The following is a 12,155-nucleotide window of genomic DNA, read 5'->3' on the forward strand; positions in this document are numbered from 1 at the left end:
TAATTCAAGCGACAGAAATGAATAAAATGAACACACTTCAAGGCTCAGACAAAGCTGGCATCTGCAGCGCAACTTGCTATAAATTAATCCATCTCTTGAAGATGACTTTGTCTCCATCTTTTATTATTTTGAATAGTAACAAGCAGTACTGGGAGACTCACCACACAAGCCTTTTTAAAACAGACTATGAAACCTTAAAGTTCTATCAGGAGCTCAGAGGCGAGCGGAAAAGGTCTGGAGCAGAACCTCTATCAGAGCTGCAGGCGCTCCCGTAGCACCACATTGCAATGTCAGCGTTGGTTATGAGCCAAAGGCCTTCAGGCTTGCTTGTTGCCTGGAGGATATAAATGAGAGTCAGCAGGTGCAAAGGTGCAAGAAGTGCAAAATTGCACGATGTCTTCCCAAACTGTGTTTATGCAGTAAATGAGATTTTTTTCTTTCCATACTAAATTGAGACCATTTTTATTTTCCTTGGCTTATGAATGTTCTTAGTTCAATTTTTGTGTGTGTTCTCTACGGTACCTTGGGACGCCTGAGGTGATTTATAAATATGTGTAGAGACCAGGTGTATTGCCAGATGTTTATGTCCCTTTACAACAAGGCTTCACAATCCCTTCCGATGGAACACCCGTTTTATATATTTTGTTAATAGAGGATCAGCTGGACTACAGGATATTTATGAGTTTTCCCAGTGTAGAAGTTTTTCTTAATTCACTTTTCTATCATCTCATTTCCATGTTTAAAATAATGCTGTCTTTAAACCCCTCTAAGTACTCTTAAAATTAGAGTTCCTTTCACATAAAAAAATTGCAGAGAAATGTCAACAGTTCCAGTTTTAAATGAATCAAGTTTGATTCATTGCCAAAAACATTTTTAATGTTAAAAGTGTTACCTACACTCACTTTCTTCTGTTTCACTTCATCTCTTATTTGGAAATTGTAAAAAAATTGTTTTACTGTAATAATACAAGAAATAACCCATAGCCCAGGCTTAGGCTTAGCCATCTGAACAGGCAAAAAGGGCAATAAGTGACTAAGTGATTTGCCCAAGGTCATATCGGCAAGTAGATAGACTGGGGAAGAGAATACCACCTGATTTAATTAGTAGCCAACACGGTAAATACGAGGTGAGGCACAATACGGTTTTCCTCAGTACATCTTGAAATGTACAGAGGTAAGCGTTCATGCATACGAGGAGGCGAAGATAAGTGAACCGAATGCATAAACAGTAATGTCCCATGAAATCTTATTTTAAAGCTATTTCAAGTTCTGGATGTTGTAAAAGTCTGTAAGGACCTGGGAAACTCCAATTGCTGAATGTCCACTTTATCAAATAAAGTTTTTGAAAATGTTTCACATTAAGCAGCTTTATTTTTCTCAGAATTCTGCATCATGAGAATGACTAAACTGTCTCCCTCATTAAAGCTGCATTTGTGTAAATAAGGATTCATAACACAGGGTCTTAATAACGTACCCCTAGCAGTTGGTGACATAGCTTATACGAGGAAGTATGAAGCAGGCTGTAGCTCACAAATCTAGGACAACATAGTTAATGTAATCATTTCTGGCATATTTACTGACAGTTCAAATATACATAGCTGCAGTAGTTATTCATATATTTTAGATTTAAAAACCTGTAAAACTATTTTCAACTGTATTTCTTATTCAAATACTTTTAACATTTATTTTTATAATTTAAAGAGAAAGACGCTTAGTAGTTATAGGAAAGATGTTCAAGAAACGACAGGCAGCATGGAATAGAGTACTGATTTTTCTCAGACGAAGCAATTATTAGCACTGAGAAGACAATCAGGAAAACATGAAGTGTCAGCATCTTGGCTGCTGTGTCTTAAAGACAAGGACAAAAAAAGATCAGGTCCCAGGTGTAACAGAATATGGAATACGACACCAAGGGGAAAAAACTTAAGTATAGAATTGTATCAGTACCTAAGATGGACTGAAAAAAGTAGAAAGTTAAAAAAAAAGCCCCAAACTGGGTCTGCAGGAGCAATCAGTTCACCAAAGGACAGAGAAAAAAGTGTTTTCTTTTGTACATATATTATATATATGTATGTAATGCTAGCAGCATATGGACATCTAGGTGCTAGCTGCTGTGTGATATACATAGCAGCGCTGTCAAATAAATTAGACACAGCTAGGATTCAGTATGTTTCTTTATGATGGTGTCCTATTACTGAAAGAGACTAAATACATGCCTTCAACTTTTTTATCTAGTCAATCAATTTTGCATATGCACACATAAATTAAGTTCTTCTTCCTTAAACCTTAGCTCTCTGTTGGTGATCTTTCTTTTCATCAAAGAACTCGCCTGTGTTAAATGTTTGCCTGAAACTGAAGGGGAGATGGGGAAATACCCGTATCTTCAGATTAGACTTTTCCTAGCAACAAACTGAAAGACACAAATACTGCACACCTGCCATACACTTGCGAGATAATGAAGGTCGATGCTGAATGCATACAGCAACCTGTTGCCATCATTACAAGGGATTCCAGTGGTTTTCATTCTGTTTGGGTAAATGTACTGAGCTGGCCGAAGACCTTAGCCGAGCAAATCTGGCCTCTGCTGCTTTTGATTCCATATTCTAGCCCACCATTCGGCCATGGTATTCTCTAAACTGATGACTTATTGCAAAGTCTAGAGAAGGCCTTTTTGTCTCAGGCACTATCCTTACTATTCCTGCACGGGAGCATGCTTGGGTAGTCACAAACCTTGCACAACGCCAAATTTCTAGCACTGCTTCCCTTAGCCACCACAGCAAGTACAAAGATTACAAACAGAAACGCATCATTAGAGGTGGAAACTCTAGCCCAGCGCAGGGTAATCTTTCAAAAAAGAGGTGAGCTGAAACTTGCACATTTAGCGCACTCCACGTTGACAGACACTGATGTAACACTGCAGCACCCAACAGATGGCCCTACCTGGCACCTCAGAGACCTGCGGTCAGCCCTAACCGGGCTGTCGGCAACTCTAGACAAGATTCTCACGGCTCTGTCTAGAAAACGAGACAGGGTAAGACTTTATTCTTTTCGAAGCCAAAGCGTGACGATGCGACCGGCGTGAACGGCCCTGAAGGACGCCCGAAACCGGCCAGGCACACAGTCAAGACCACCATTTATATAGCCCTTTGGCTCCGGTATTGCTACGCACATCCTAGCCCCTATGGGGCTTGCAGGGACGGGCGAGGGCAAAGGGCGGGACAGGGCTGGCCGCCTTTGCCTCCCCGCCTCGCCTGCCACCTGACAGCGCCCGGGCGGCCCCGGGCCCCGCCGCCGCCCGGGCGAGACGCCGGGCCGCCTCGGGAGCACGACGAGGCCGCGCCACGGCCGCCCCGCCATCGCCCCGCCGCCGTCCCGCCGTGCACCGCGCCCCCCAGCAGCCGGCGCGAGGCCGCAGCCCGCGCGCCCCAACGGCCGGGCCCCACCCCCTCCGGCCCCGCCCCGCCCCCTCCCGGCCGGCCCCACCCTCGGCCCCGCCCCCTCCCCGGGTTCTGCGGGGCCCCGCCTCCTTCCGCCTTGGCTCCCCTCCGGGTCACGCCTCCCGGCTCGCCTCTCGCTCTGATTGGCGGCGGCTGACAGCTTTCCCGGGACTCCCTCCTCCACTCAGCGAGCGGTTGGGGCTGTCAGTCAGCGGCGGGCCGCCGCTCTGGTTGGCGGCGGAAGCCAAAGGGGCGGGCCGAGCTGTCAGTCAGGGAGCGGAGTCCGAAGCGGGGAGAGGGGAGGGGGAGGGGGCGAACATCTGGCTGCCGCAGCCCGGGCCCGTCTGTGCCGCCGCCGCCGCCGCGCGCGCGCCTGTGCTGCGGGCGCCGGGCGCCCCCGCCCCGGCCCGCCCCGCCCCCGCCCCGGCCCCCGCCCCTCCCCCCGCGCCCGGCCGCCCGGCCCCGGGCTCCGCGCCGCCGCCGGCCGTTGGGTGCCATGGGGAGCCGTTGAGCGCGGGGCCCGATTCGCGCCGCCGGCTGCCCCGCTCGCTCCTCAGCTGCCGGCCGGGAGGGAGGACGGGGGGGGTGGGGGGGCGGCGGCGGCCAGCGGGCCCGGGGGGGGAGGGAGGGGGGCGAGGCACGATCCCGGAGCGGCAAGTGAGTGAAGAGGAGCCGGCGGGCGGCGGCGGCGGCGCGGGGACTTCGGGCCGCTGCGGAGTGTGAGTGCCGCTGCCCCCATCCCCACCCCCGCCGGGCCGGGCCGCGCCGGGCCGCGCCGGGGCCGGGGCGGCTCCGCGGGGCGGGCGGGGGTGGGCGCAGCCGCTGGAGAGCAGAGCGGAGGGCGGGGGCGGGAGCAGCCCTTCCCCGGGCGGGCGGCACCGGCGGGTCCCGGGTTACTTTTTCCTTTTGTTGCCGCCGTGACCCGGGGCGGCTTTTCCTGCGCGCTGAGCAACCGCTTCCTCCCCGCGGCGCTGCCGCCGCTCCGGCCCGGCCCGACCCGGCCCGGCCTGGCGCCCGGCGGGCAGCGGTGCCGCCGGTCCCGGCGCCGGCGGAAAGTTGGAGCCGGCGGCGGGGATGCGGAGCGCCGAGGCGGCGGGCAGGGCCCGCCGGGAACTTGCTCCCCGCTGACGCCCCCCCCCCCTCCTGCTCCACCACCTCCCCTCCGCGCCCCGGGCACCGCGGCGGCGGCGGGGCGGGGGGGACGGCGCGGCGGCTGGCGGAGGGGCGCGGGCGTTTGAGGGTGGCAGACGTCGGGCCGGGCAGGGCAGCGCCGAGCGCGGCCGGGCTCGGGTGGCGGGGTGCCGTTTTGTCACCCTTTCCCTCCCCCCCCCCCCCCCACGTGAAGGTGAAACTCCAGAAGTTTGGTCGGAACGGCTTGAGGCGGTGCGCGCCAGCCGGCGGAGCGGCGCCGAGCGCCCTGCGGGAAGGCGTGGGGAGAGCGGGGCAGACGGGCAGGGAGGCCCTTGTTTCCCCCGGCCTGGGGAGGCTTGCAGGTACCAAAGGCACTGCGTTGGGTTGTGCAGCGCTCCCGCTCCCTTTTGCTCCGCTTGGCTCTCTGGAGGAAAATAATGGCTGTACGACTTGGTTATAACCAACAAGAGGTCCAGCTTTAGCGTTTGGGCATCGGAACAGTAAAATAAATGGCAGTCCAAGCAACTGTGTCGAAAAAGTGATTTATGAGTAGAGACTAAGCGTTTAAAATGACACCTCAGCAACATTAACAGCTTAACAGCTTTTTTTTTTTTTTTTTTGTAAAATATACTTTGAAGGCTCAGTAGCATTTATGCCGTATAACTGTTGAAATCGAGAGGACTGACACTGAAGTGGTTGGCTGTAAGTTCAGTAAATAGGTTTGGTTAATTCTTATTTTTTTTAACTGAACCTCTGGGCTCAGTAAAAATGAATTGGTATGGATTTCTTGGATAACCTCGTGGCTTGAGTATGCTGTCAATATATAAAGCAGTCCTCCAACTTAAGGCAGAAGTGTTGCTATGCTGCAAATACAGTAGAGCCCCATATGTTTAGGATTTTCTTTTTTTTTTTTCCCTGTTAGAAAGTTTGAAAAAAAGAGACTTTGAAGTATTTTGTTTATACTAACAGAAGAGAAAAGTTCTCCTAAGAAAAAGCTGGTGGCAGGAGTGTAGAGGAGTAGCATATGGCATTAAAAGGAGCACAGCTGGAGGTAGCATTTCCATCTGAACATGATGTCAGAGCAGCTGACAGCCTGCCATCCCTCAGCCTTTTATTCTAACACACAGACAGGGAGTTAGTGTGTGCAGATCTGTGTGTGGAGAAGGTATCTCATTCCTCTCTAACATCATCTCCACTTTGCATCTGTCTCTCCTAGTCTGCTTTTTTTCCACCGATCTAACAGACCTGGAGCCAGCAAGACTCAGAGGAAAGGACTTAATCAGGTTTATGTGTACTAAAGGTAGGAGTAGCAATAGATTAGATACAGCATATTTCTGTTTTGGTGTGTTGTTTATTGAATTTCAGAAAAAATCACATTACTTTTCTAACCAAGTTTAGAGGTAATATATGAAATTGAGTATTAAATAGATAAGTGGACTTAGTCAAAAGGCTTGGGCTATAGTTTTGAGAGTATCAGTTCTTATGCACGTTGTCAGAATTAACTTTAATGCATATTGTGAGAATTTCTTATTTTACAACGTGGAGAGAGCAAGTTCATTCTTAATTTCTGAGACCAAAACTGAAAGGTATTTACTGGCAAGCCTAATGATAGCTGTGGTTTATATTGTTGTATAGCATCTTTAAGATGACTTCAAGGAGGTTTTAATTGAAATATACAAAAGTGTGCTTTTAAAAAAGGAATCATTCTAGCTCAAATGCGTTTGTTGTGAAGTCTTTCATTAAACTTCGTGGTTAAATATCCAGCAGCCCAGAACGATAGCAGCATACAGCTGTAATGCTTCTGAAAGATAGAAATCAGTTATGTGTTTAAAAACTTTTGTACCCAGGAGAATAGCTTGACTGGTTTCCTCTTTTCTTTCTCACATGTAGTATTTGAAATCTTTTATTTCAGCATAACAATAATTATTTGAAGGAGTTTTTGTATTTGCGACTAATTTAGAACTTGTAGATTTGAGCTGCCTGAATTGGCCAGACAGCTGTAATCGCACTCCTCTATTCTTAATCTCTTTATCTGGGCAGCAGCTGCCATATGGCCACAGTCAGCTGGATCAGATGTTTATAAGCTTCCTTCTTCGTCCCTCTCTGTCCTTTCAGCCTCCTAATTTGATCACAGCTACCTTGTGAGCTGCCCTCCAATCTTTATTTTTAGCCCTCTTAAGGATTAGGATTGATGTTGGCTGTGGGGCACTTAAAGTGATTGTATTGTAAATCTTCGTGCTTTACTCTAGCAGTGGTATTTTACAGAATATAGTAGGGGTTATGTTGTAAGTTTTAGTTCATCTTGGCTTGTGAGGGATGAGTATTTTTCAATAATATCTGCCAACCTAGAGATCCACAGTCTGTTTAGATGGTTTGGGAGAACATTGCTATCAATCACAGAAGAACAGATCAGAGAGATTTTTAAGAGATTTTACTTTCTGTTTGAGTTTTGACTTCTCTACTTCTTTGAAGTTTTTATCATCAAGGAAGGTGAATAGAAAAATACTTGGGTAAGAACAGTACTCGGGATACTCTTTAAATATGCACACATGCACAAACCGTCATGTTGAATCACTCTTTTTTTTTTTTTTTTTTTAAGTTTGGTACTGCAAACTCTCAGTGGTGTGGAAGGGGAGGGAAATCTCTGCCCTTCTGCATAGGGGAAGCAGTATTTGTTGGCATTTTAGTCGTAGTTTTCTTTCATAAATTCTATGTGTTAGTAAAAATATTTCTATTCTATTGTACAATATGGAGAAGACTTACAACCTAAAATTGTACTTAATAGAAGCAGAAAACATCATGAACGAAATTTCTAAAAACCTTCATTTTGCGATCGATCAAAATTATTTCTCCATGTCTATTTATGTTCTTTATGAATGTCAGACATTCAGATTTGGGTATATTAATATATCTTCATGCACTGAACTCTCCTGTTACAATGTTGATGGTCTGATTTTTTTTTTTTCCTCTGCGATGAGTATCTCGCAAACTTGTGGCATTTAACAATTTGTGGTTTTTTTTTTTTTTAATTTTTGTTCTGCCTTCTTAGGGGCACAATCTGGAGGAAGTTGTCTGAAAAAATAACTGTTGAACAGATTTAATGGACAGCAGCGATACCTTAAAAGAATTACAATTGTTGCTGAGCGCTTATTAGAGCAGCCTATTTGCCACTAAAAGGAAGGCATAACTTCAGGGTTGGTCGGGGAAAGAGTTGCCATTGCACGTGTTAAAAAAATCTTTGCATAGTGGCTGTGTTAGTATTCTGTCACTATAAATGCTATGTTTTTAGAGTGGAATAATTTGGATTCATCCGTTCTCTTATTTTGACCTACATTTAATTTTTAAAAATCTCGTTGCTTATAGGTTATGAAGACAGTATGGAGTTTCCTGACCACAGTAGACATTTGCTACAGTGTCTGAGTGAGCAGAGACATCAGGGTTTTCTTTGTGATTGCACTGTTCTGGTAGGAGATGCCCAGTTCCGAGCACACAGAGCTGTACTGGCTTCATGCAGCATGTATTTCCACCTCTTTTACAAGGACCAGCTGGACAAAAGGGACATTGTTCATCTGAACAGCGACATTGTTACAGCCCCAGCCTTCGCTCTCCTGCTTGAATTCATGTACGAAGGAAAACTCCAGTTCAAAGACTTGCCCATTGAAGACGTCCTCGCAGCTGCCAGTTATCTCCACATGTATGACATTGTCAAAGTCTGCAAAAAGAAGCTGAAAGAGAAAGCAACCACGGAGGCAGACAGTACAAAAAAGGAGGAAGACGCCTCAAGTTGTTCAGACAAAGTGGAGAGCCTCTCCGATGGCAGCAGCCACATGCCAGGAGACTTACCCAGTGATGAAGATGAAGGAGAAGATGAAAAATTGAACATCCTGCCTAGCAAAAGAGACTTGGCGGCTGAGCCTGGGAACATGTGGATGAGATTGCCCTCAGACTCAGCAGGCATTCCCCAGACTGGCGGAGAGGCAGAGACACACGCAACAGCAGCTGGAAAAACAGTAGCCAGCCCCTGCAGCTCAACAGAGTCTTTGTCCCAGAGGTCTGTCACCTCCGTGAGGGATTCAGCAGATGTTGACTGCGTGCTGGACCTGTCTGTCAAGTCCAGCCTTTCAGGAGTTGAAAATCTGAACAGTTCTTATTTCTCTTCGCAGGACATGCTTAGAAGCAGCCTGGTTCAGGTGAAGGTGGAGAAAGAGGCTTCCTGTGATGAGAGTGATGTTGGCACTAATGACTATGATATGGAACATAGCACTGTGAAAGAAAGTGTGAGCACTAATAACAGGGTACAGTATGAGCCGGCCCATCTGGCTCCTATGAGGGAAGATTCGGTCTTGAGGGAGCTAGATAGAGAGGACAAGGCAAGTGATGATGAAATGATAACTCCAGAGAATGAGCGAGTCCAGGTGGAAGGAAACATGGACAGCAGTTTGCTCCCTTACGTGTCCAACATACTTAGCCCTGCTGGCCAAATTTTTATGTGTCCTCTCTGCAACAAAGTCTTTCCCAGTCCCCACATTCTGCAGATCCATTTAAGCACGCACTTTCGAGAGCAGGACGGGATCCGCAGCAAGCCTGCTACTGATGTCAATGTCCCAACCTGCTCATTGTGTGGTAAGACTTTTTCTTGCATGTACACCTTGAAACGTCATGAGAGGACTCATTCAGGTGAAAAGCCCTACACTTGCACCCAGTGTGGGAAGAGCTTCCAGTACTCCCACAACCTGAGCCGCCATGCAGTGGTTCACACACGGGAGAAGCCACATGCTTGTAAGTGGTGTGAACGTAGGTTCACGCAGTCCGGAGACCTTTACAGACACATTCGGAAGTTTCACTGTGAGTTGGTGAACTCATTGTCTGTCAAAAGCGAAGCACTGAGCTTACCTACTGTCAGAGACTGGACCTTAGAAGATAGCTCACAAGAACTTTGGAAATAAAATTTTTATATATATAAATAATATATATATAAATCTATATAGTTGTGGTACAGTCTAAAAGCAATCTTGTTTCCTTGAACTGAAAGTTTGGCTATTAGCTTGTTTTTGCACTTTAAGGCAGCATGAATATTTCACTAATTTAGCACTCTGATAAAAATGAAGTTTAGAGGTAATACAGCAAAGTAATAAGCTACGGAGCATATTTCCCCCTTTTTGGAATACAAGCCAGTGAATACTTTACTTTCAAAGAATCTCAAATTCGAAAATTTTGACATGGCTTTATTCTCCCCAAAACACTGCATTATTTAAAGCTCTAGATTTTTTTTTTTTCTTTAAAATCTGAATGTAGAAATCCTCTCCCAATTTTATCAGTTCCTTTACATTTCTAAAATTGCATGAGTCCTTTCTAGCTGTTGGAAACCTGAATGCTTTTAGACCCAAATGGAAAATTTCTGAAATGCTGGATTATCTATTTTTAAACAAGCGGTTGACTTAAAACTTATTATGGCAACTTCTGGATTTCTGACAGTTCCCACTGGAAAAAAAACAAAAACATAAAACAAAAACCCTGAAAGTACACTGGGATCACTGGGACTCTGTCTTATGTGAAGGTTTGCTTGGGATGAAAAAGGATATTGCAGCTTCAGCAGTGATGAACTGTGTGTTTAAAAATGTGAATTACTGTTATTGTATACTGTAATTGATTACATGGGCCGGGGGGAGGTATCAAAGAACTTGGCAGGTTGTGTTGATGCTCTTAGTTGAGTCTTGAAAAGTAAATATTAACGCTACAGAAATGCATGAGTTTCAGTATATTTTTGTCTTTGTTTGCATTGTATAACTTTAATGAGTGAGTTTAAAATTATTTAATTTCCTTAGGAAAAACACCATTGAAAGTACTGGTGTTACGAAGAACATAAATGCACTGTTTTTATTTTATATAATTTAAATTTACTTTCCCACTGTCTTTTAAGTTGAGAAAAACTTAAGCTACGAGTTGATAATTTAGCTACATAACAAGGAAAATATGAATGTTTACAAACAGGCTTAAAGATTTGCATGTGCAGTGTGCATTTATTAAAAGAAAACCTTCTAATTGCACAAACCCCATGCCAGCTCAAACTTTAGGTGCATACATTTACCCAGATGAGCATTTTTAGGATTCCTGCTGCACAAATCAACAATAGGTCATTCTTTTTTCCCCCCTTGAAAAGATTCTATGGACTGAAAAAGCCCCAGGCTGAAAGGACTGGAAAGCCTTGATTGACACGGGGGATGGGGGGGAGGGTAGAGGACTATGTGTATCCAAGCAGCAGAGACTGCAGCCTGACGTGTGGTTTTAATGACCAACACACAGGTCAAAAGCATTTTGCACAGTGTTTGTTTTCCTGTCTTGCACTTACAAATAAGGTCTATGGGAGTAGCATGGAAAACGTTTGCTGTTTTTCCTTTTTTTTCTGCTTTTGTTTAAAATTTGATCGCCTTAACTACTGTAAACATAGCCTATTTTTGTGCTTAAGATACTGAATGGAAAACTCCATTGTGTATTGCTGGACTGTTTTGGAAATATTTGGTCAAATGTGTGTTAATTTGGCTGTAATGGCATTTAAAACAAAAAAAAAAAGCTGTGAAAATGGCCTTGGAGCGTTATCTTTAGTTACTTGAATAGTTTCTAGGTTTTAAAAATACATTCTTTTATTAATTTAGAGAAGACAATCAGTGTCTGAGAAAAATGGACTTTCTCTTGGATTTTTTTGTGGTCCTTGTGAGTGATTGCTTTTTTTCTTTTATTAGTTTCACATTCTTCTTTTGTTCTAAAACTTAGACTGACATCTAGCTTTGACAATCATAGTATGTTTTATTTTCCTGAGGGGGGAATAACTTATAATGCTGTTTAGTTTTGTACTATTGGTGTGTTGGTGAATTTTTAAACTGTGTGCTAACTGCAATAAATTATATGAACTGAGAAATCAATTCCCTTGTCTTTTTTCCCTCTTTTAAATTATAGTTACGGAGTATTTTTTATAATGTGTAACTTTATTACTTTTGTACAGACTTCTATTGCTAACTGTGTATGGAATATGTTTTCAGTATGCTTTTGAGCACTTTGTTGCTAACGTACATATTTACATCTCACTTAACACTTAAAAAAAATTAAATGCTTGTGTTTTGAAAGCATTTCTGTGTGTGTAGCTCTCTATCATTCTCTAGAGGGAATTTTTTTTCAAAGGTTTTTGCAGAAGCCATCTATCAAATTCCAGAAATTTTAATACTAAGCAAATACCTATATATAAAGACACAATGTTCTTTTTTTCGGCATTTAGTTTCATCCCAAGTAGATGTGTCAGGTTCACTCTTTTGTGTTCAGTTTCTATCAGAAAATTAGAGCAGAAGGGAACAACTTAATTTGAAGTACTGGTCGGGTAAGACTGGCATTCTAGGCTACAGAGCAAGCAGGCAGTCCAAATGTCCAAAATATCGGCAATGCATCAATTGCTATTTGGATAGCAAAAGAAAATAAGAATAATCCTACATCTATTTGAGTATTTCTCACTCTTATGGACTAAACTCTTCAAAAAAAAAAAAAAAAAAGTCAGTGAAACCTTTGAAAAAGACGTATTTTAGATGTTTGTTGCAGAATA

At 44.6% G+C, this 12,155-nt stretch overlaps 1 protein-coding gene across 7 annotated transcripts; it reads left to right on the forward strand.

Annotated features, from left to right (window-relative positions):
* The first annotated feature begins 4,014 nt into the window (after positions 1–4,014).
* ZBTB18 (zinc finger and BTB domain containing 18) lies at positions 4,015–11,487 on the forward strand. 7 transcript variants are annotated; one of them, XM_068939308.1, is made up of 4 exons: positions 4,050–4,155; positions 4,782–4,929; positions 5,784–5,867; positions 7,931–11,487. In XM_068939308.1, the coding sequence occupies exons 3-4, from the start codon at positions 5,855–5,857 to the stop codon at positions 9,511–9,513; spliced, it is 1,596 nt and encodes a 531-aa protein (XP_068795409.1). In that variant the 5' UTR covers positions 4,050–4,155; positions 4,782–4,929; positions 5,784–5,854; the 3' UTR covers positions 9,514–11,487. The 7 variants fall into 7 exon arrangements, with proteins under 7 accessions (XP_068795411.1, XP_068795410.1, XP_068795409.1 ...); XM_068939309.1 differs by lacking the exon at positions 4,782–4,929 and having other exon boundaries at positions 4,045–4,155; XM_068939311.1 differs by lacking the exon at positions 5,784–5,867.
* Positions 11,488–12,155: the final 668 nt, after the last annotated feature.

This window comes from Struthio camelus, chromosome 3, assembly GCF_040807025.1.
Source record: "Struthio camelus isolate bStrCam1 chromosome 3, bStrCam1.hap1, whole genome shotgun sequence".
In the NCBI taxonomy this organism is placed as follows: domain Eukaryota; kingdom Metazoa; phylum Chordata; class Aves; order Struthioniformes; family Struthionidae; genus Struthio; species Struthio camelus.